The sequence below is a fragment of the Aegilops tauschii genome, chromosome 2, assembly GCF_002575655.3.
Source record: "Aegilops tauschii subsp. strangulata cultivar AL8/78 chromosome 2, Aet v6.0, whole genome shotgun sequence".
Classification (NCBI taxonomy): Eukaryota; Viridiplantae; Streptophyta; class Magnoliopsida; order Poales; family Poaceae; genus Aegilops; species Aegilops tauschii.
This window is the reverse complement of record NC_053036.3, coordinates 36,996,743-37,020,892: the sequence shown is the minus strand read 5'-3', so window position 1 is coordinate 37,020,892 and position 24,150 is coordinate 36,996,743. Positions and strand designations below refer to the sequence as shown.

Below are 24,150 nucleotides of genomic sequence, written 5' to 3'. Positions count from 1 at the left end.
GTGATCATAATTATCTTGAATGTGATACTTCCTAACTGAACATGGAGAGACATGCCCAATATATTTTCAGCCAACTATTTGCTGAATTGGACCGGCAGCGTTGCCCATAGTTTGGTGAATAGTTATCAGTTTGGCTTGAACGGCACACACTGGTTCGCCCATGCATTTGACCAGTTCGACCCATGATCGATATGCAAACCTAACAGAGAGTTTAATTAGCAAATGTTTCCTTCCCGGCACGTCGGCTTGCATGCACATGGCGCAATAATGTGGGTGCCAAATCTAATACTGGTCCATATTAATCCTAGCAGATGTTCTGAATCAACCCATATGTATCGTGCAGCCAAGAATCACTTATGTGGACTATGCATAATTGCATTGCATATGCGACGGGGATTTAAAATTTCACCAAAACTTTGGCGGCAACAATTTTTCTCTCATTTGGTTAGATAATTTCAGTTGTACATAAATTCAAGGTAAATTCAAAGATAAGTTTTTCAAACAATATATTTTCAGCCCACTGGCAGAACTGCTATCTCAAATTGGAAGAATCTTTCACTCATTTTGCCCTTTCTAATGCTGGTACACAATCACACACAAAATTCAGGCACGTATACAAAATGTAGTCTCCGATCCAAATTAACTAACACTACCTCAGGTCAGCTTTAGTACAAATTTGTACTAAAGTAGTGTTAATTGATAAGGATCGGAGAGAGTACAGAGAAAAGTTTGTTTGTTGTTTTAAATGGTTATTCTCGGCGCTTGACTCATAGTGTGAAGCTGGTCTATAAATACTTATTTTGAATCACATTAGCTAAATGACAGTCAACTGCATTTCAAATTGGGGTCAGTCGATTTTTGAGAGTTCGCCGGAGGGAAAAAAAGGAAGGGGCTCACCGGAGGACTACCCCATTATCTATCTTAGGGTTTAGGGTGGGGGCGGTGGTGGGGCTCCGCCGGAGAAAAAACTTCACGCGGGAGGGGGGGGGGGGGGGGGCTAGAGGGATGGTCGGGGGTGGTGGGCGAAGTTCAGGGGAAGGCGGGGTGGCGAGGCGGTCGCGGGAGCGCCGCGGGCCGGCGGTCTGCTGAGGAAGAAGAAGAAGGGTTAGGCGCCGTAGGATCTTCATCCAACGGTCTGAAACGGTTGACTGACCCAAATATAAAAGTCAGCCGACTTGCATGTAGCCATTCCCTTTTTGAATTGAGCAAATTAATGCGATAATGTGAGCATGACGCGGATGTACGCTCCACAGAATTTCCATCGGTATTGCCTTACCCCCGGCACTTACTCAAGGAGGAGTGAAGCTGTAGGCACTTACTAATGGAGGAGTGAAGAGCTAGCTGCTCTATAAATATGTGCCAACCACGCAAAAGAAGATGCACTCCGCTTTCATCTTGGTAGAACAGAGCGCGATATGGCGGCCTCATGGCTCCTCAAACATCCTTGTCCACCAGCAAGGCCATGGACAAGCACAAGGAATGCTACGGGTCCCCAGCTGATCACCATCACTTACCGGTACGTACGTACATATGTACTTCAGGCGACTATATGATGAATTAAGTGTACGTAGGACTGTATAAATGTATGCAATTCAATATATATTTTGATCGCTGAATTTTACGCAGGCGAACCACGTGCACCGGCCGGAGCGCCGCCGTTGCGGTTAAGCACCAGGAGGAGGGCACCGACGACGAGTGGCTGGCGTACCTGGAGCCGGCCAAGCTAGAGGTGTTCGACCAGCTGGAGCCGTGGGCGGAGGCGAACGTGGTGCCGCTCCTTAAGCCCGCGGAGGTGGCGTGGCAGCCGGCAGACCTGCTGCCGGACCCGGCGTCGCTGGGCGCCGACGGCTTCCACGCGGCGTGCTGCGACATCCGCGCCCGCGCGGCCGGCCTGCCCGACGCGCACCTCGTGTGCCTCGTGGGCAACATGGTGACGGAGGAGGCGCTGCCGAGTTACCAGAGCATGGCCAACCGCTTCGAGGCCGTGCACGACCTCACCGGCTCCAGCGGCACCGCCTGGGCGCGCTGGACCCGCGGCTGGTCCGCCGAGGAGAACCGCCACGGCGACGTGCTCAACAGGTACCTCTACCTCTCCGGCCGCGTCGACATGCGGCAGGTCGAGACCACCATCCACAACCTCATCCGGTCCGGCATGGTCCTCAACGCCGCGCGGAGCCCTTACCATGGCTTCATCTACGTCGCCTTCCAGGAGCGCGCCACCTTCATCTCCCATGGCAACACCGCGCGGCGTGCCAAGGAGCACGGTGACGTGGCGCTCGCGCGCATATGCGGTGCCATCGCCGCCGACGAGAAGCGGCACGAGCTGGCCTACACGCGCATCGTGGGGAAGCTCTTCGAGATCGACCCCGACGGCGCCGTGCGCGCGCTGGCCTACATGATGCGCCGTCGGATCGTCATGCCGGCGTCCCTCATGACCGACGGCCACGACAGCCACCTCTTCGCGCACTACGGAGCTGTGGCGCACCAGGCCAGCATTTACACGGCCTCCGACTACCGTGGCATTCTGGAGCACCTGATAAAGCAGTGGGGAGTGGAGAAGCTGGTGGCCGCCGGGCTCTCCGACGAGGGAAGGCGTGCGCGAGACTACGTATGTGCGCTCCCACAAAAGATCCGAAGGTTGGAGGAGAAGGCCCACGAACGTAGCCGCCAGAAGGCCCAGCCCACGACATCCATCCCATTTAGCTGGATCTTTGATAGGCCGGTCAACATCACCATGGCCTAATCAAATTATTATTACTTACCCTAAAAATCTTTATATAAATTTTAATATAAAAAATAATTTGCAATTTTCTCTGTGACATATGTGAGAGCAAATAATAATTATTCATCTATACTTTGCTATTGCCAAGTGGCGCCGCCAAAAGTATTATATCATATCGTTTACATTGGAGTCGTGAGTTATAGTAATGTACTACTGTATATTCGTAAGTCATTTTACCACATTGTGAAAAATGGAAATAGGGAGGAATAAGTTTACCTTGAGCTTTCTCATTTTGATGGTGGCATCGATGGCTCACGGACGTACATTCTTGTTGTCCTTTTCTAGACGATGAGGCTAGGGTTTCCATGGTATGTCGACGCACCTGCGCCGACAATTTTCCATTGCAATTTGATCCTCCGGACGTGCATCCCCTCATGTTGTTCCCTCCTTGGGTGCCGGCAATACATATGCCCATGAGTTATAACGAAAGTCCGGCTCTTGAATTTGTGGCTCTTCCAACTATAATGACTTATTTTTCATGGAGGACTGTGGCCTTGATGACTTCCTATATGCATCAACTTTAGGTTGGCTCCCATGATGGAGCGGCATGCTACCGACTCGTTTGGGAGGAAGAAAAAGATCGGCCTACGGATTGTGATGTAATTTTATTTCTTATCTCAAGTTGTAATTTACTTAATAGATCTAAGTGCTTTTATTGGTTACAAAAACATCCACTGTCATATATAGCATAAACAACTAGTGGAAAGTAAGAATACGGCAAAACAACAACAATTTTTTGTTAAGATTCACCTTGAATGTAAAAAATTCACAAAAAAAAAGTATATGCAAACAGAAACATGAGCAAAACCATGAACATACGGAGGAATCATTTGCATTTGTATTGTCTAACTTCGTCGAAATGCGTGTGGGGCGTGTTTTCGACGAACCTTGTGCGATTCGGTCGGTTTTGGTATTTGATGGATCTCAGTGGATCTAATCTTTGTTCGTGTGGATCTTTTCGATGTAAATCCTTTTTCATTGGTGATGGTTGTTATTCTAATGTGTTAGATTCCGTGGGGCATTTATTACAATAAGCTTACCTGTCTTCCATGTTAAAAAAATCATTGGCGCTTTCGGTGAATAAAGAGGAGGGATGACTGTGAGATGTCTTTGGCTGGTTCCAGTATATGTAGTCGTCGCTACATGGTCTATTAATCAAGATGTAATTTTTGTTACTTCTGATCTTTCTTATACTATGTCACGACAGATGATGAATAAATCAAAAAAAAATGAGAAAAGAATCATTTGCATTTGCATTGACTGAAAATGATGATTCCCCTGATCACATAAAGACATCATTCGGGAAAAGAAAAGGATTCCATCGCGATGCGGCACGCACTACAAGGAAAAGTAGGCGCAGAAAGGGTACACGCACACGATCGCGGTGGACTTGTTAATTCTCGTCTCCTGGAGACGTGGATCGCTTCAGGAAGGATCGGCCGGCGACGTGGAGGTCGCACGTGGCAGCACCACCAGCCCAGTTCATTCAACACCAGCTGCCGCACCGCCACCGCAGCGGACACTGCTCGCAGCCCCAGCAAGCCACGCGTGCGTGCTCAGCTCCGCAGCTCGCAGACCCAGCCATGGCGACGCCGACTCCCACTCCCACCTCGCCCGCTTCCATCACGGCGTCCGGCGGCCGTGGCGGCTTCCTCCTCGCTCGCGCCCGGGTCGCCCCTGGCGGCCGATGGGCGGTCCGCGCCCAGCCGGCGGCGGCCGAGCTGGTGGAGCGGTCGGTGAACACCATCCGGTTCCTGGCCGTGGACGCCGTGGAGAAGGCCAAGTCCGGCCACCCGGGGCTACCGATGGGCTGCGCGCCGCTGGGCCACGTCCTGTTCGACGAGTTCCTCCGCTTCAACCCCGCCAACCACGCCTGGTTCGACCGCGACCGCTTCGTGCTCTCCGCCGGCCACGGCTGCATGCTCCACTATGCGCTGCTCCACCTCGCCGGATACCAAGGCGTCACGGTGAGCTCTCTCACATTTTGGTGGCTGATTGTCAGAGGAACTCTGTATTTGTGCTATGCCAAACTCTCTATGTGCTGTGTGCTATGTCAGAAGTCTGAACTATCTGAAGTTGTTTCATATCACACGACCCACACATACTGTTTGACTAATTTTTTTACCAAATCTTTCATAGGAGGTTCAAACCTTGCTTCACGAGCAACATAAGTTGAAATTTCAGGTGTAAATTCATGACTGAAATCTGAAAAGAGATTACCGTAATCTGCAATCAGAGAATTTCAGTATACATGTAGATGTCGAATTCTGAAGTAAATTCACAATTCTGTATTTGTGCTATGTCGAATTTTGGCGTATGTATGTCCGGATAATAAGCAATTGTTTGAGAATTGGAAAATCATGTTTTGAGAACATGTGATTACTCTTTTCTTTTAGTAACTGAGCAAATTCTTGTTGGGTGAGCATGTTAGGAAAATGATGGGTGGTGCACGATTGATTTGTCTGAACTCTGACAAAGACGACAACAACAAAAATCTGAACTCTGAAATTGTTTGTTGATGCAGATAGATGATCTGAAAGCTTTCCGGCAGTGGGGAAGCAGAACTCCTGGTCATCCAGAAAATTTTGAGACAGATGGTGTTGAAGTCACAACTGGTTTGCCCCTTGAACATCTAGTGAACATTTTTAATGCTTCTTTATCCTGTGCACCTTCATACTACAAAAACTATGCTTGCCTGAACTGTTCTGATGTTTATGTAGGTCCTCTGGGGCAGGGCTTTGCAAACGCTGTTGGACTAGCACTTGCTGAGAAACACCTAGCTGCTCGTTTCAACAAGCCCGATTTAACTGTCGTGGACCATTACACGTAAGTTAATACTTGCTCTACAAAGTGTGATTACCAACCTAATGTGCATAGGGACAGGGGCAATGCAATTTATTCTTCTTCATGGTCTTATAGGTATGTTATACTTGGGGATGGTTGTCAAATGGAAGGTGTTGCGAATGAGGCCGCCTCCCTTGCTGGCCACTGGGGTCTCGGAAAGTTGATTGCCTTCTATGATGACAATCATATATCAATCGATGGAAGTACGGCTATTGCTTTCACTGAAGATGTGCTTGCCCGATATGAGGCCCTAGGATGGCATACTATCTGGGTGCAGAATGGCAACACTGGCTATGATGACATCCGTGCAGCTATAAAAGAAGCAAAGGAGGTCAAAGATAAGCCAACTCTTATCAAGGTGATCATCAGACTGGCAGTAATATTTCTTTTGTTTGTCAGCTTGATACAATTTTATCAGACAAGTGACAACTAGAACTGGTCTTGTATATGCAGGTGACTACTACAATTGGTTATGGATCGCCAAACAAGGCAAGCACACACAGTGTGCATGGGAGCGCTTTAGGTTCCAAGGAAGTAGAGGCAACCAGAAAAAATCTTTCCTGGGCTCATGAGCCTTTCCATGTGCCTGATGAGGTGAAAAGGTACAGTGTAGTTCCTGTAGAACTCAAGCTGCAGAACTTCAAAGTAATCACAAATAAATTATTCTGCTGTGAAGAAATTCAAACATGTAGCAGTTCTCTAGGCAGTTCTTCTGGATGTTGCATCCTTCATTCAGTCTTGCACATGGTTTCGTTATTTCCATTGTACATATATTCAAAATAGCCCCTACACTTTTTTATGGTATAGTGGTGTCTGGTTGGAGGAAACGGTCTTGACAAGATAGCATACTACTGTTGGCGAATGCCAATGCAAATTCTCAGTTCTGAACCGTGTTGATAATTATTCTGCAGTGGAGACTTAACTTTTGTTTGGAATGGAGGCTCTACATTTCAGTTTTCTAATTATCGCACAGTAATACGGTATTGAACTTAGCTTGTTGTGTACTGAAGTTTGATTAAATAATCATCCCTTACAGGCATTGGGCTCACCATCTTGACGAGGGTGCTTCTCTTGAAGCTGAATGGAATGCAAAGTTTGCAGAGTATGAAAAGAAATACCAGCACGAGGCTGCTGAGCTAAATAGCATAATATCAGGGAAGCTGCCCGATGGGTGGGACAACGCTCTTCCAGTGAGTTCCCCTCTGAACCATAAATGTCTTCTATATGTAATATTCATCAAGTGTTAGAATGATTTATAAGTCGACTTTGTTGCCTTGTTTGTTCTGCAGAAGTATACCCCTGAAAGTCCTGCTGATGCTACAAGGAACCTATCTCAGCAATGCCTGAATGCTCTTGCTAAAGTAATACCTGGATTTCTTGGAGGCAGTGCTGATCTTGCATCATCAAACATGACATTGCTAAAGATGTTTGGTGATTTCCAGAAGGACACCCCTGAAGAGCGAAACATCCGTTTTGGTGTCAGAGAGCATGCGATGGGTGCCGTTTGCAATGGCATTGCTGTACATAGCCCTGGCCTGATACCTTACTGTTCGACATTCTTTGTGTTCACTGACTACATGAGAGCTCCTATACGCCTTTCGGCCTTATCTGAATCAGGAGTGATCTTTGTGATGACTCATGATTCTATCGGACTTGGAGAAGATGGGCCGACACATCAACCAGTTGAGCAGTTGTTCAGCCTCCGAGCAATGCCAGGCATATTAATGCTCCGACCAGCTGATGGAACCGAGACTTCTGCTGCTTATAGGATCGCGGTTATCAACAGGAAGAGGCCCTCTATCCTTGCACTGTCTCGGCAGAAGCTCCCGCAGCTGGAAGGTACATCGGTTGAAGGCGTTGCTAAGGGAGGATACGTCATTTCTGACAATTCCTCTGGCAACAAACCTGACCTCATCCTCATCAGCACAGGCTCTGAGCTCGAGATCGCAGAAAAAGCAGCCGGTCAGTTGAGGAAGGAGGGGAAATCTGTACGGGTTGTCTCGCTTGTTTGCTGGGAATTGTTTGAGGAGCAGCCTGAAGAGTACAAGGAGAGTGTCCTACCAAGCGAGGTTACTTCCAGGATTAGCATTGAAGCCGGTGTCACACTGGGATGGGAGAAGTATATCGGCCAGAAGGGCAAAGCAATCGGCATTGACCGCTTCGGTTCAAGTGCCCCTGCTGGGAGAATATACAAGGAGCTTGGTTTGACGGTGGAGAATCTCATTGCAACAGCCAAATCACTGTAAAAGGATCATTGCATTGCTCAACAAATGTATATGAAGGTTCGCTCATATATCCTCGTATATGCTATTTTAATAATCAATAAAGGGCAGTCTCAAGGTTGGTTTGTTACAGCTCGGGGAGCTTATTGAGGTGTAAATAATAACAATGTCTGCCTAATAGGTCTAATAATTAAGCCAGTTTGTTTTTCCAACTCAGCTAAGTAATGGATAGTTCTGGGAGTGCCCGCTGCAATTCATATAGAATTACTGTGTCCCCGCGAAAAAATAAGACACTCGTATATATTTTGTGTCGTCAAGTTGCAAGTTACTGTGGCATGGCGATTAAATTGCCAGAATCTGAACTCCAGTGCTGTCGTCAAGAAAGTCCCCATGCCTTGTTTCTTGTATTTGTTTTACAAGGGTCGAAGAATCCCCCATTCTTACACATGACAAAAATGTTGGGTGTGGGATCTTACGTAAGGATGAAATCTCAGGAAGGCGGTTGATCCTCTAGCTTTCTGTATAGTGTCATATACATTCCGGCCATATTTCCTAGCTAGTTGTAGTTGGTTTCCGAAAAACAAAGTGTAACCCTTGTCTAGCTAGTACAAGTTACTATGGTCCTGGGATTATGTCGCCAGGATCTGAACATCATTGCAATCTCCTCCCTGCGCGGCGACAGTGGAGCCGCTAAGGCCACTGAGAATTCCTCCAAAGCTGCACCATTCGACAGCAGAAAATTTGCAAGTATCCTGTCGAAGCCATTCCCAGTGTACTTCGCGATGTTGATCCTTTTGAGGCTATGGCGGGAGCAAGGGATGCCCCATCGCCACATGCTCCTGAACATCCAGTCATCATCATAGATGTCGTCGTCGTCGTCGTTGTCACAGATCTCAGGCTCAGGGTCTGAATCTGAGTCGCCGCCGTACTCATCGTCAGAGCAGTATGTCTTCTTCAATGTCTCGGAGCCCAGAGGAAACAACGACAGCGCTTCCAGGTGTAGGGTGCTGGCGACCAGGACGGTGACGGACCGGACGACGTGATCGGCGGCCAAGAACCCCTTGAGGACCAGGTGCCGGAGCTGGGGTAAGTGGTCGTTGGCTATAGCTGTGATCTCGCTGCTGCAGTAGGCCATTGAGGGGCGCAGCTCGAGGCGAAGGTACGTCAGATTCTTGCACCGGCTGATGAGCTCCAAGACTGGAGCAACCTCCATTGGTGCTTTGCTTGTGAGGTCCTCGCAGATATCGATCGTCAGCGCCGCCACTTGGCCATAGTTGGGGACGTCTAGGAACGTGTCCGAAGGGAGGCCGCCCTTGTAGCGTAGGGACCGCAGGCACTGTGTCCGCAGCACGACCCGCCGACCATGGCGAAGCTCTGGAGGCGGTCGCTGGACACGGTGATCGTGGTGGCGGTCGGGCACTCCTCGAGCGTCAGGTCGGCGAGGTGCGGGCAGCTCGAGACCAGCTGCTGCAGCACCGCGGCAGGCGCCATGATCCGCTTCAGGCAGAGCGTCTGGAGCGACGCGGCGACTACGACGCCCCAGGGCAGGTCGAGCGTCCAGTTGGCCAGGCGCAGGCGGCGCAGCCTGGCGCACCGGAAGAGCTGGCGCGGCGTCCTGGTGTAGCTGCCCCTGACGTCTTCCCCGAAGTCGGCCTTCCCGAACCAGCTGCCGAAGGGGCAGAGCCTGCGGCGGGAGTAGTGCCGGTACAGTACTGCAGCGCGAGGTCGATCTCCTCGGCGCCGGAGGAGGCGGCGGTGGCGATCCAGCTGTCGAGTAGGTCGTCCGGCGGCTGGCGCGCGTGCAGCCGGAGGACACGGATCGGCGTGGTGGGGCCCTTGGAGAAGATGGCGCCCGTCACCTTGCTGTCGAAGCACACAGGGAGGTTGATTCCCCGCCCCCGGCGGTCCGTCTTGCGGTCGACGAGGTCCACGACCGGCACGCCGTCGCAGACGCGGCGCCACCGGCGGGACAGCGCGGTGGCGCGCGTGGCCTCGTCGGACGGGAGGTGGGATAGGATCCGCTCCAGCGCCTCGAGGCGATCTCCCTGCCGGTAGGTTGCCATATATCTTCTTGTGCGATGATCAGCTGAGATGCGTTCGCGATGATGGGCGCCGCCGCTGTGACTACTTTTTAGGTTTGTTGAGCCGGTCAGCGCGAAAAAGATTGGTCCCCTCCGAAATTTGCGCGATTCACCTTCCTGATCGCATGGAAGGGCGCCGCATGTATTCTGTTTTTATTTTTTATTATAATTTATTTTTTACTTTTATTTATACTTCCAAATATTCTAAATGAATATATTACAAAAAACACTTTCCATAGAACACTGAAAAAATCTTGACCAAGCATTTAAAAAATGTTTAAAATGTATAGAGAAAATGTTTCTCATGTATACATAAAATATATAGAAAAATATACAATGTGCGTGAAAAACGTTGACCATGTATTTAAAAAACGTTAGTCTAAACATTTGAGAAGAAATGTTAAACAAGTATTTGAAAAAGGTTAATCAAGCATTTGAAAATGTTAAATGCGTATAGGAAAAATGTTGACCATTAGTCAAAAAATGTTAAACTTGAATTTGCAAAATGTAAAATGTGTATCGCAAAAATGTTGATGTATTAAAAAAATGTTAAACTTTTATTTAAAAATTGTTAAATGTGTAAAAAAAATGTTCACCATGTTTTCAGAAAATGATTATCTTTTATTCGTAAAATGTTAAATGTGTATAGATAAAATGTTGACCATGCATTCAGAAAATGTTAAACTTGTTTCTGCTTTTTTTACATGTGTATAGAAAAAACGGTGACCATGTATTATAACAATGGTAAACTTTATTTTTAAAATGTTAAATGTGTATAGAGAAAATGTTGACCATGTATTCAAAAAATCCTAAACTCGTATTTTTAAAAATAAAGCATTTAAAAACTCGTATTTTGAAAATGTTAAACTTTATCCTGTTTTTTTCCTTCCTTTTTCTTTCTGTTTCTTTTTCATTTTTCATTATTTATTGGTTTTTCTGATTTTCCCATTTTGTTTCTTTCCATAAAATATAAAGGTAAAAAGGATTTCCAAAAATTGTTCGGCTTGTTGGATAATTTTCTGGAATTTTCAAAATATAAAGGTAAAGGTCCTTTTCAAAATAAAATTCAAAAAATGTTCATATTGTTGGATAATTTTCTGGAATTTTCGACAAGGTTTCAAATTTGTTCATTAATTCCAACAAATTTCACATTTAAAAAAATCGGAACTTTCATAAAATGTTCTTATTTGTGAAAATTTATTCAGAATTTTATAAAATGTTGCTGTTTTTTTGTAAGAGTCATAGTGTTTTCAAAAAATTCTTCATAAAATGAGCAGAACAACAGGGACTTTTATGCATAATAAGCTGCAAACATGAAATACCTTAGCGGGTTCTCAACAAAAAAAGAAGAAAAAGAAAAAAACTCAGGGCTTAGCGCTGAACAGGAGGACTCCTCCGCCGGGATCGGTGTTCATGCATGTTTGTTGCAGCGTACGCGAGTTCCCAGCAATCCAGAATTCGAGGCGTGGTTTCTGCTGGATTCAGATCTATTTGCTGCTTCACCCTCGGCTGCTGATCCACAAGCCTGCCTGCAATCTCCGTGCCGTTCGCCGTCAATCAAAGCTTTACTAGCTGTTCGTACGTCTCAGTCCCCATGGAGACGGAGGACGGTGGGATCCAGACGACGCCGGATCTGCCGCAGGACATCCTGATGGCCATCTTCGCCGCGTTCCAAATCCCAGACCTGGTGCGTGCCGGCTCCGTATGCTCCTCCTGGCGCTCCGCCTACGAAACCCTGCGCAACCTCGGGCTGTACAACCAGTCCCAGACGCCATGCCTGCTCTACACCTCCGAGTCCGACGGCGAGAGCACCGCGCGTCTCTACAGCCTCGTGGAGAAGAAGGCCTACAGGCTGACCCTCCCGGACCCGCCCATCCGCACCAGGTCTCTGATCGGGTCCTCCCCTGAAGGTTTGCTGGTTACAGCCGATGACAGGTCCGAGATGCATCTTCTCAACCCCATCACCGGTCAACAGATCGCCCTCCCGTCGGTGATCACCATCCGGCAGGTGAGCCCCATCTACGACGACTCCGGCGTCCTCCGCATGTACAGATACTCGGCCCGCACTAGGCATACCGTTCTCGCGCTGCCAGCAAACCTTGCTCTTAGCGAGCTGCGCCACCAACTCCATCACAAGGCCTTTGTGTTTCCTCTTTCTCATGACGATGCATCCTTAGAAGAAGCAGGAGGACACGTTGTGGTGCTGATCCACAACCCGTCTTGCCAGCTCTCCTTTGCAAGGGCAGGGGCCGAGAGCTGGACCTGGCTGCCACCACACACCTCCTACGACGACTGCATGTACAAGGATGGCCTCATGCATGCGGTGACTTCATGGGGAGAAATCCATGGCTTCGATCTTGCCAGCCCTGCCCCTGTGGCCACCATGAAGATCGTTATGGAGGGGCCAATGACTTATAGATATCTTAGTATGTACATCATACAAGCCCCATGGGGTGATCTTCTCCAGGTTTGGAGAAAATTTGGGGATTGTGATTTAGGAGATACACCCCAGTCATCTGTGTTTTGGACTACGGGCAAAATTAGAGTATATAAAGTTGATGCCGCGGCGAACGAACTCGAGAGAACCAGTTCCTTGCGCGGCCATGCGTTGTTCCTTGGGCATAATCAGTCGCTTTGTCTTCGTACCGAAGAATACCCGTCTCTTAAGGCGAACCATGCCTACTTCACCGACGATTGCAAGTATTGGACAATGGGACTCCAGAATAATCGCCGTGATATGGGAGTTCTCAACTTGGATGATAACAGCAGCGAGGAACTTGTGTCTCCTCGCCTTTGGTCCAACCGTCCGGCCCCCATATGGATTACACCAAATCTCAGAGAGATAAACTTTAATTTGGATAATTAGTTTGGAGTTATTCCTTTTGTAAGAAAAAATAAATCATCTAGTTCGTTAGTAATGGTGATGGTTCCTCATCTTGGTTTTACTATATGTACACTCCCGAAATTTCAAAGAGAATGCTGCAAGTTTATTCTACTTCTTGTGTAATTATCTGTTTTTCTTCTTGTAGTTCTCTGTTTCTCTTTTTGGCAATTCCTTTTGTTTCAAACACAAGCCGATTCAATTGTCCGCGAGGTCTTGGTCTTGGGCCTTAGGTATATATTTCATTATTAGTACTCTTGTATGGAGATAATCCCCGTGTTTGATCGTTTTATGCCAGTCTTTCTTCTTTGCCAACATCCCAACACTCATAATAGGCCAGAGAAGTATAATGCAAACATGTCGTGCGAAAAATCTGATGATTAAACTTAGGAGGTGATTTGTGCGGCTTGCAGTAGTAGACCATTTCTTAATGGTCCTTTTACAGTATTGGTCCTTGTACTCTAATTTAACTTACTAAACCTTCTTACACACAATGACACGTGCCGTCCTGACCACCTCTAGTACCAGAGCAATCGGAGGTCATTGACACTGCCGTCATTGTTGCCATCACCGAGGTTGTGGTCGTGGCTGTCGACGAGGGAATTATTGCATACGTTGTCTTATCATGCTTCGTCAGCATGCCTATAGCCAACGTCGTCACTGGGGCATTGTTCATCGCAGGTTCAAGTCTTCCCTGTGCCTGTCGTCATGGAGGAGGATCTACACTGCTCAAATTTAAGGAGGTGGGGAGAAGTTTGAGGAGTAACTCCTCAAATTTAGAACTAAACTTTTGAGGAAATGGTTAGGTGGGAACTAGCTGAAAGTTTAGATTTCAGGGAGTTAAAGATCTAGAGAAAGGACCAGAGATGCTTTGAATTATGAAACCGGGTGTTCTAACCCCTCAAATTTGAAAAAATAAACAAACAAATAAATTCTAGGCCACTTAAACTTCCTACCGTCTTAATAGTGTAGATGCACTATTTATCTGTTGGGAGTGCAAACCTAAATTAGGAAAGAAAATCTCTGGCTTCCCAACCAAGATCAACAGCATTATCGACGAAGCAGTCCTGGTTCGGTAGGAAGTAAATAACTAAAACTAGCACAATTCAGGTTAGGGTCCCAAAAACCACCAATTTTCAAATCTGGACAAAAAAACTACCACTTTACAGGTAATATGTTAAAAAACCCTACCGATTTCTATTAGTTGGCGGTTGGGACAAAATTAATCACAATTTTGATAGGCATGGTACACCCGTCAGGGTTGACGTGGCAGAAAAGTCAAATCTGTTAGTGCATATGTTTTTTCGATCATGTGGTATTTCTACTGGAATCTTGTGATCTTGTGACACCCTTTGTGCCCATGTGATCCTTCACCACCCAGTTCCAAATACGTGCTTCTTGATTGATACAAATCTTCTGCTGACTTTTTAAATCTTTATGACTGGCTAAATCACTAAATTAAGCACAGCAGGTTCCATGCGGACAAAAATGTGGATTGGTTTCGGAGCACGGCGGGCTTGATGCCCCAGTTTCTGTTAGAAGATCGCTGTTGCATGGATCGGAATATCGGATCCCATGCACAGATGCTATAAATTAAAGCACATCTATAGTAACGACAAAAGGCCCGGTCGAGATAAACGTTGTCATCTAAATTAAGTACGTATCACAACAAATAAAATACAGTGTGAAAAACGCTTTTATATTATGAGGAGAAGGGAGTAAAAAATTGTTAGCTGCAGCCACTCATCAATTAGTCGTCGGGGAGTACTAGCTAATTAAGCAGGTGGGAATGATTGGACAAAGCTGCATTTATTAATTATCATCAACCTGCCACTAGCTGCTACGAGTCGCAATATAGACCGGAGAGAATTACCATCGGAATCCAGCCCTTTCAGTTTCAGTTTCGTTTCCGTGATCTTTCAGCATTCAAGTTTTGCTGAATTGCGCACTGCAAAACTAAAATGCTGAAAGGTTTTTTTTATTAGACTGCACGTGGCATTTCTCATGTACCCGAATTAAAGTCCTCATATACGGCCAGTTCAGTTAGTACACAATCAACACATCACCCTCGTCGGGTGGAATTACTGATATGAATTTATTCATCCCGGGTAGCAGCAGTGACGTCATCAGTGTGAAAATGTTGCGGGTTCAAACATACTAAACTATTAAATATGTCCTAATTATTAACACAAATATTAACTAATCTAAGGATGTAATACAAAAGGTTATGAGGGCAGCTGACTCACAGCCTACACATGGAATCGTTGGTGGGTAGCAGAATCCTTTGTTCTTCCATGACATCATAAGCTTGTCTGCTAAATAGGTTGGCATGACAAAGTATGGGAAGGTGAATATAGCAGAATTTGGAGGATAATTAAATTTGCCCCGTTTTATTTCGTGGTTTGATCATTTTCCCTGCCTTATATCAATGGAAAGTCGACTCGGGCCCCACATACAAGTGTTTTTTTAAGGTTGTCTCGTAGAGATAAGGTAGACACTATACTCAAACATCCCCACAGTCATAGCGCTAGAGTCACAAACGACAGGAATGTCGTGGCCTCGTAGCCGGTGATTTTGAAGAGGAAGTCGAAGGAATGAAACCGACATCATCTGCAGTGTCAGTAGAAGCGGCAGGGACAAGTAGTACATTGCATATGGAATTATTGTAGAAGAAGCCCATGAGGAGCTCAGACAACTCGATAGTCCTCATATCCTTTGGAGAGGTTACTAAAAGTGAGGGCACAATAATCGTGGCCGAGATAGTCATGAGTGAGGTCAGTGCAGATGTTATTGTTATTGTCATTGTCATTGTCGAGGATGTATGCTTTGCTACTAGTTACATAGTGATGTGCCACAATTCACCATATCTTGTAGCTTGATGTGTAGATGCTCAATAGCCTGACAGACTATGATCTTCTACTTCTTCCCTTTGTCTTTATCATGTGTGACTGCAATCTATCACAAGGAAAACTGTGTGACTGAAATTTTGTGCATCGAAATGTCAACAACTTGAGAACAAAAGAGATGTTATTTACCAATTCTAATCATTGATCAAAAGATTAACTGAAACTAATTCAGACGTCATTTCATCAGATTACTAGGACAGTAATAATCAACTGCTTAAATAAGTTGCTGACACAGTGGCCCAGGCCGGCCCTCCCTCGCTTGTTCCGGGCTCCTCTGCCGCTCCGGGGCCCGGCTCCGGGCTTCCCCGTCCCCCGTGCCTCAACTGCGGGGTGGCGGGTCACTCTCAAGTCAACTGCGACTGCGTCACTCCTCAGTGCTGCTACATCTGCAAGGACCTGGGCCACCCTTCTGTGCCCGGAGTGGCCGGTGACCTCTGAGCTCATGATGTACGGCCACGGCATTGAGGTGCTCGGATTCTTCCACCTTGAGGTCCCCGACGTCCCACCGCCCACCCCCTCTCTTTAGGCGATTGTCAAAGTGGTGGATGGGGTTGCCTCACCCGAGATGATCGAGGCTGAGCTCAACCACCCCTACCGGCGCTAGTGGGACTGGGTGGTCACACCTTCCGTTGGCAACATCTTCACCGTGATCTTCCCCGACGCCATCAGCTACGGCTATGCCACCCGCAGTGGTTAGATCACCCTCGCCCTCAACCAGCTCGTCGTCGACATCACCGAGCCCATCCTCGACCCGAAGGCGGTGGCCGTCCTGGACACTTCCTAGATCCTTGTGGCCGGACTCCCAGACATTGCTCGTTATGAGTCTGTCATTCTCCAGATGTCCCGGATCCTGGGCAAGTTGGTGGTGGTCGACGAGCTTTCCCTCCGCAAAGAGGAGGAGGTCCGAGTCAAGGTCAAGTGTCTGGACTCCTCCAAGCTTCGCGCCACCATCTGAGTGTTCTTCAACGACCAGGGCTTCGACCTCCGGATTGCCCCTGAGCCTCCCAACCACGTGGGCCGCCCTCGCTTCTCTGACGACGGCCCTCCCGGTGGCAATCCAGGGACTGACGGGGACTGCCACGGCCGCCACCACCACCGCTCCCACCGCTGTGAGGATGATGGGGGCTCGGATGACTCGCGCTCCTGCTCTCCGTCGCCTTGGCCCCCACCTCTTGCCGCTGGGACCCACGGCCGCTAGGCTGCCCTCGCCCCCCTGTCTGCCACGCCGCTCCCATCGGTCATCCGAGCGGACCCGGCGCCCGAGCCCTCGGAGGGGAGTGATGCCTCTAGCGTCGGTCTGGTGGTTTTCTCTGCGTCCTCACCACGCTCCCCCGCCGACCTCTCCACCGTTGGGCCTGGACTGGGTGTTGATCTGGTCCCCTCCTCGGACTCGCCGGGACCCGTCGAGGACGTCTCCCCTCTGGCCCTCCTCCCTGTTGGGTTGCCCGCTGATGCTTCGGTCCCTCCTCCGGACTCGCGCTCTCCTTCGGCTGCCCCTGCGGATGACCTCCCACCTCAGGCAGCGGACCCCCCTCCTTCTCCGCTGCCGGAGGTGGCCCTGGTGCCTCCCGTCTCTGCCCCGTCGCTACCCGCTCCATCCCCAGCGACCCTGCCCCTCGGCTGCTCCGGGCTGGCGATCCAGCTCGCCCCGGTGCAGGACCCCGTCGCAGATGGGGAGACCCGGGTTACCACCCCGGTGGCTTCCCAGCCTCCCCCCTCCATGCTTCGCCGCCTACTCCCGCCGCGGCCAGTCTGCCTCCTCCCCGGTGACAGCCTCTCGACGTAGCGCTCGGCTCGACGTTGCCCGCCCGGACGGTAGCCCGGCTCTGCCCATCCTCGAGTGGGCGGAGCTCCGAGCCGTGGCCCGGAATCTGGAGCCAGGTACACCTGCCGTTCTCCCTTCTGTTGCTACTTGCTCATTTTCTGCGCTCGAGTTGGTTCCGCTAGGTCACCTTGCAAAGGTCGCAACGGACTCCGCGATCATCTTCACACTACTAGGGAAAACCTTATACACAGAATCTTACCAACAACGCGAGATAAAAACAGACGCTACTGCTACTTAGCAATAGCGCGCTTCAAAAGAGCAAGCTACTAATACACATTTAGCAGTAGCGCGCTAGAGGAAAAGTGCGCTACTGCTACAATTGCCAGGTCGTCGCACCCAAACCATGTGTTGTAGTAGCGCCTTTCCAAAAGAAGCGCTACTGCTAAAGTTCTTAGCAGTAGCACTTTTCTACAACAATCGCTAGTACTAAAGTCTCATCCCCTAAGTTTAGTCCAATACTGCTAAGCGAACAGGGTGTTTACCACCTTAAATACGTTATTTCTCAAACCATCACAAGCACTTGGTCTTCACTGAACTCTATGTGTAGGATCTGTGGCTGCAATAGGAATCTTCGCCGGTTCTTAAAAACCGGGGAAGATTCCTATTGACAATTTAGATTCTACACAAAAAGATCATTGATGACTAATGTATTTTTGATTTTTTTACATGCTTAGCCTTAGAAGTAGCGCATTTTCAGAACGCGCTACTACTATGGATTTTAGCAGTAGCGCATTATACGATGCCGCGCTACTGCTAAGTTCAATGTGTATACTGATGACCCATAAGTATAGGGGATCTATCGCTAGTCCTTTCGATAAGTAAGAGTGTCGAACCCAACGAGGAGCAGAAGGAAATGATAAGCGGTTTTCAGCAAGGTATTCTCTGCAAGCACTGAAATTATAGGTAACAGATAGTTTTGTGATAAGATAATTTGTAACGAACAACAAGTAACAAAATTAAATAAAGTGCAGCAAGGTGGCCAAATCCTTTTTGTAGCAAAGGACAAGCTTGGACAAACTCTTATATAGAGAAAAGCGCTCCCGAGGACACATGGGAATTATCGTCAAGCTAGTTTTCATCACGTTCATATGATTCGCGTTCGGTACTTTGATAATTTGATATGTGGGTGGACCGGTGCTTGGGTGCTGCCCTTACTTGGACAAGCATCCGCAACTACAAAAGAAGTATTAAGGTAAACCTAACCATAGCATGAAACATATGGATCCAAATCAGCCCCTTACGAAGCAACGCATAAACTAGGGTTTAAGCTTCTGTAACTCTAGCAACCCATCATCTACTTATTAATTCCCAATGCCTTCCTCTAGGCCCAAACAATGCTGAAGTGTCATGTAGTCGACGTTCACACAACACCACTAGAGGAGAGACAACGTACATCTCATCAAAATATCGAACGAATACCAAATTCACATGACTACTAATAGCAAGACTTCTCCCATGTCCTCAGGAACAAATGTAACTAACTCACAAAGCATATTCATGTTCATAATCGGAGGAGTATTAATATGCATAAAGGATCTGAACATATGATCTTCCACCAAATAAACCAACTAGCATCAACTACAAGGAGTAATCAACACTACTAGCAACCTACAAGTACCAATCCCAGACTTAGAGACAAGAATTGGATACAAGAGATGAACTAGGGCTTTGCTGGTGAAGATGTTGGTGGAGATTGGCCCCCTCCCGATGAGAGGAGCGTTGGTGATGACGATGGCAATGATTTCCCCCTCCCGAAGGGAAGTGTCCCCGGAAGAACAGCTCCGCCAGAGCCCTAGATTGGTTCCGCCTCGTGGCGGCGGAGTCTCATCCCGAAAGCTTGCTCCTTATTTTTCTTCGAACGAAAGACTTCATGTAGCAGAAGATGGGCACCGCAGGGCCAACAGGGGGCCCACGAGGCAGGGGGCGCGCCCAGGGAGGTAGGGCGCGCCCCCACCCTCGTGGCCAGGGTGTGGGCCCCCTCTGGTATTTCTTCCGCTCAGTATTTTTCATTATTTCCAAAAATAACTTCCGTGGAGTTTCAGGACTTTTGGAGTTGTGCAGAATAGGTCTCTAATATTTGCTCCTTTTCCAGCCCAGAATTCCAGCTGCCGGCATTCTCCCTTCTTATGTAAACCTTGTAAAATAAGAGAGAATAGGCATAAGTATTGTGACATAATGTGTAATAACAGCCCATAATGCAATAAATATCGATATAAAAGCATGATGCAAAATGGACGTATTAACTCCCCCAAGCTTAGACCTCGCTTGTCCTCAAGCGGAAGCCGATAACGATAAATATGTCCACATGTTTAGAGGTAGAGGTGTCGATAAAATAAAATACGGACATGAGGGCATCATGATTATTCTCATAACAACAACATATATGGATTATGTCATATGATTTCTTATGCTCAAGTAATAATCTATTCACAATGCAAAGTATGTATCAGAAACTTTATTGAGAACTAACAAACTATAATCTCAGTCATTGAAGCAATTGCAATTTATCATAACATCAGAAAGAGTCTATGTCTGAGCTTTTCAGCAAGTCCACATACTCAACTATCATTTAGTCTTTCACAATTGCTAACACTCACGCAATACTTGTGGTTACGGAATTTTAATCGGACACAGAGAAAGATAGGGGCTTATAGTTTCGCCTCCCAACCTTTTACCTCAAGGGTAATGTCAACAATAATAGTTCATGCTAACTTACATCCAATTAGATATATATGTCTGGATCTTTCCAACACACTGTGCTTGCCAAAGGATAAAATATAAAAAGGAAAGGTGAAGATCACCATGACTCTTGCATAAGGTAGAAGATAGAAGTAAAAGATAGTCCCTTCGCAGAGGGGAGCAGAGGTTGCCATGTGCTTTCAGGGTTGGATGCACAAAATCTTAATGCGAAAGAACATCACTTTATATTGCCACTTGTGATATGGACCTTTATTATGCAGTCCGTCGCTTTTATTTCTTCCACATCACAAGATCGTATAAAGCTTATTTCCTCCACACTAATCAATCATACATATTTAGAGAGCAATTTTTATTCCTTGCACCGATGACAACTTACTTGAAGGATCTTACTCAATCCATAGGTAGATATGGTGGACTCCCATTACGTTGTCTTCCTTGTCGAACATAAACTCTTTAGCATGTCATATTTTAATGAGTGCTCACAATCATAAAAGATGTCCAAGATAGTATATTTATATGTGAAACCTCTCTTTCTTTATTACTTCCTATTAATTGCAACAATGACCAAATCTATGTTTGTCAACTCTCAACAACTTTTAATCATCATACTCTTTCTATGTGAAGTCATTACTCTCCATAAGATCAATATGATCTCTTTATTTCTTTTTATTCTTTTCTCTTTTCTTTTATTCACTCAAGATCATAGCAAGATAATCAAGCCCTTGACTCAACACTAATCTTTATTATATGGCTCACGGACTCGATTACATAGAGGGATCGTAAAGCAAAACTCAAAACTAGATCATACTAAAACTTTTATTCTACTAGATCAAGATAATGCTAAAAAGGATCGAACTAAGAAAAACGATAAAGATAGGAGATGTGGTGGTGATACGATACCGGGGCACCTCCCCCAAGCTTGGTAGTTGCCAAGGGGAGTGCCCATACCCATATGACTATATCTTCTTTGCCGGTGAAGAAGACGGAGGTGATGATGGATAGTCGCACATCGAGCGTAAGAGGTCCTCCAACTTGCGGATAATGCCTTTGAGTGCGGTGATATGCTCCTTCAACAAAATATTTTCAGGTGTGAGATACTTGTTTTGTATACGAGCTAACTCAATCATCTTGAAAGCTTCGATATCAGTTGGGGTAAGAAGATTGTGATCAAGTTGAACGATGTCTTCTGCTGCCGGAGCTTGATCCTCCGTGGCCTCCTTGATCCCTTCATCCTTGTTGATCTCCATGGGTTCTTCCCTCTTCAGCTCTATCTTCATTAGCCAAGCATCGTTGTCAACATTGTTGGAGGAGGGGGACGACATGATGCCCGGCCTTGACAACCCTCACAGAAAACAGCTCGAAATAAGAACAAAGGATATTTGCGTGATACAGGAGTCAAAACCTTCGGGAGATTATATAATGAATTTTTACCGACCAAAATATGTATCGTGCAAGAAAACGGAGTCCGGAGAGCGCACGAGGTGCCCACGAGGCAGGGGGGCGCGCCCAGGGGGGTAGGGCGCGTCCTCCACCCTCGTGTCCTTCCCAGATTGCTTCCTATTTTTCTATTTTTCTAAATATTCCAAAACGGAGAAAAATTGCCATTAGAACTGTTTTGGAGTCGGTTTACTTACCGTACCACATACCTATTCCTTTTCGGAGTCTGAAATGTTCTGGAAAGTGTCTCTCATGTATTCCTCCGGGGTTGCGGTTTCATTAACGTTGGTTTCAACATTATAGGATTACCTGAGATATAGTGTTTGATTCTTTGACCGTTCACCACCTTCGGATTTGTGACTTCGAAGTTGTTAATTTTTATGGTACCGGAACGATAGACCTCCTCGATAACGTAAGGACCTTCCCATTTAGAGAGAAGTTTTCCTGCAAAAAATCTTAAACAAGAGTTGTATAGCAATACATAATCACCTACATTAAACTCACGCTTTTGTATTCTTTTGTCATGCCATCTTTTAACTTTTTCTTTAAACAACTTGGCATTCTCATAGGCTTGGGTTCTCCATTCATCAAGTGAGCTAATGTCAAATAACTTCTTCTCACCGGCAAGTTTGAAATCATAGTTGAGCTCTTTAATGGCCTAATATGCCTAATGTTCAAGTTCGAGAGGTAAGTGACATGCTTTTCCATAAACCATTTTATACGGAGACATACCCATAGGATTTTTATATGCAGTTCTATAGGCCCATAATGCATCATCTAGTTTCTTGGACCAATTCTTTCTAGATCTATTAACAGTCTTTTGCAAAATTAATTTGAGCTCTCTATTGCTCAATTCTACTTGTCCACTAGACTGCGGGTGATAAGGAGATGCAATTCTATGATTAACATCATACTTAGCAAGCATTTTACGAAAGGCACCATGAATAAAATGTGAACCACCATCAGTCATTAAATATCTAGGGACTCCAAACCTCAGAAAAATAACTTCTTTAAGCATCTTAATAGAAGTGATATGATCAGCACTACTAGTTGGAATAGCTTCTACCCACTTAGTAACGTAATCAACAGCAACTAAAATATGTGTATACCCATCAGAGGCAGGAAACGGTCCCATATAATCAAAGCCCCAAACATCAAATGGTTCAATAAGAAGTGAATAATTCATAGGCATTTCTTGACGTCTACTAATATTACCAATTCTTTGACATTCATCACAAGATAAGACAAACTTACGGGCATCCTTAAAGAGAGTAGGCCAATAAAAACCGGATTGCAATACCTTATGTGCAGTTCTATCTCCAGCATGCTGTCCTCCATAAGCCTCGGAGTGACACTTGCGTAGGATCTGTTCCCGTTCATGCTCAGGCACACAACGTCTAATAACACCATCTAATCCTTCTTTATCAAGATGCGGGTCATCCCAGAAGTAATGTCTCAAATCATAGAAAAACTTTTTCTTTTGCTGGTATGTGAAACTAGGTGGTATGAATTTAGCAACAATGTAATTAGCATAATCAGCATACCATGGAGCAGTACGAGAAGCATTTATGACGTTTAATTGTTCATCAGGAAAGCTATCATCAGTAGGTAGTGGGTCATCAAGAACATTTTCTAACCTAGACAAGTTGTCTGCAACGGGGTTCTCAGCTCCCTTTCTATCAATAATATGCAAATCAAATTCTTGTAGCAAGAGGACCCATCTAATAAGTCTAGGTTTAGCATCTTTCTTTTTCATAAGATATTTAATAGCAGCTTGATCAGTGTGAATAGTTACTTTAGAATCAACAATATAAGGTCTAAACTTATCACAAGCAAATACAACTGCTAAGCATTCTTTTTCAGTAGTAGCATAATTTCTCTAGGCATTGTCTAGAGTTTTACTAGCATATTGAATAACATTTAATATCTTATCAACTCTTTGCCCTAGAACCGCACCTACAGCATAATCGCTAGCATCACACATAATTTCAAAGGGTAAATTCCAATCAGGTGGCTGAACAATAGGTGCAGAAATCAATGCTTTCTTAAGTATTTCAAATGCTTCTACACAGTCATCATCGAAGACAAATGGTATATCTTTTTGCAATAGATTAGTCAGAGGACGAGAAATTTTTGAGAAGTCCTTAATGAACCACCTGTAAAACCCAGCGTGTCAAAGAAAACTTCTTATACCTTTGATGTCCTTGGGACATGACATCTTTTCAATAGCATCAACTTTAGCTTTATCAACTTCAATACCTCTTTCAGAAATTTATGCCCCAAGACAATGCATTCATTACACATAAAGTGGCACTTTTCCCAGTTCAAGACAAGATTAGTTTCTTCACATCTCTGCAAAACTCGATCAAGGTTGCTCAAGCAATCATCAAAAGAGGATCCATAGACGGAGAAGTCGTCCATGAAAACCTCGCAAATCTTTTCACAAAAATCAGAGAATATAGCCATCATGCA

The 24,150-nt window shown here is 46.2% G+C and overlaps 4 protein-coding genes across 4 annotated transcripts; 3 read left to right on the top strand and 1 right to left on the bottom strand.

The window, feature by feature from the left end:
• The first annotated feature begins 1,250 nt into the window (after nt 1–1,250).
• Nucleotides 1,251–2,854, top strand: LOC109749248 (acyl-[acyl-carrier-protein] desaturase 7, chloroplastic). The gene is made up of 2 exons (XM_020308244.4): nt 1,251–1,516; nt 1,627–2,854. The coding sequence occupies exons 1-2, from the start codon at nt 1,416–1,418 to the stop codon at nt 2,741–2,743; spliced, it is 1,218 nt and encodes a 405-aa protein (XP_020163833.1). The 5' UTR covers nt 1,251–1,415; the 3' UTR covers nt 2,744–2,854.
• A 1,443-nt stretch (nt 2,855–4,297) lies between these two features.
• LOC109748884 (transketolase, chloroplastic) lies at nt 4,298–8,112 on the top strand. The gene is made up of 7 exons (XM_020307927.4): nt 4,298–4,749; nt 5,307–5,397; nt 5,503–5,608; nt 5,702–5,984; nt 6,080–6,228; nt 6,663–6,816; nt 6,916–8,112. Exons 1-7 carry the CDS (start codon nt 4,366–4,368, stop codon nt 7,870–7,872), a joined length of 2,124 nt encoding a protein of 707 aa, XP_020163516.1. The 5' UTR covers nt 4,298–4,365; the 3' UTR covers nt 7,873–8,112.
• A 1,020-nt stretch (nt 8,113–9,132) lies between these two features.
• LOC109749155 (FBD-associated F-box protein At5g56370-like) lies at nt 9,133–9,911 on the bottom strand. Its single transcript, XM_020308164.1, has 2 exons — nt 9,562–9,911; nt 9,133–9,514 (listed from the first exon to the last, which is right to left on the bottom strand). The coding sequence occupies exons 1-2, from the start codon at nt 9,909–9,911 to the stop codon at nt 9,133–9,135; spliced, it is 732 nt and encodes a 243-aa protein (XP_020163753.1).
• On the top strand, nt 9,900–12,828 carry LOC109749066 (putative F-box protein At5g55150). Its single transcript, XM_020308088.4, has one exon. It carries the CDS (start codon nt 11,524–11,526, stop codon nt 12,793–12,795), a length of 1,272 nt encoding a protein of 423 aa, XP_020163677.1. The 5' UTR covers nt 9,900–11,523; the 3' UTR covers nt 12,796–12,828.
• The last annotated feature ends 11,322 nt before the right edge of the window (nt 12,829–24,150 follow it).

Bases quoted from the DNA above. Each gene is read 5' to 3' on its own strand.
- LOC109748884 (XM_020307927.4), top strand. From the start codon at position 4,366: ATGGCGACGCCGACTCCCACTCCCACCTCGCCCGCTTCCATCACGGCG. The intron at 5,398-5,502 runs GTTTGCCCCTTG...ATGTTTATGTAG, and splicing joins TGGTGTTGAAGTCACAACTG to GTCCTCTGGGGCAGGGCTTT. The intron at 6,229-6,662 runs GTACAGTGTAGT...CATCCCTTACAG, and splicing joins GTGCCTGATGAGGTGAAAAG to GCATTGGGCTCACCATCTTG.
- LOC109749248 (XM_020308244.4), top strand. From the start codon at position 1,416: ATGGCGGCCTCATGGCTCCTCAAACATCCTTGTCCACCAGCAAGGCCA. The intron at 1,517-1,626 runs GTACGTACGTAC...AATTTTACGCAG, and splicing joins CTGATCACCATCACTTACCG to GCGAACCACGTGCACCGGCC.
- LOC109749066 (XM_020308088.4), top strand. From the start codon at position 11,524: ATGGAGACGGAGGACGGTGGGATCCAGACGACGCCGGATCTGCCGCAG.
- LOC109749155 (XM_020308164.1), bottom strand. From the start codon at position 9,911: ATGGCAACCTACCGGCAGGGAGATCGCCTCGAGGCGCTGGAGCGGATC. The intron at 9,515-9,561 runs GTACTGTACCGG...CCCCTTCGGCAG, and splicing joins GAGATCGACCTCGCGCTGCA to CTGGTTCGGGAAGGCCGACT.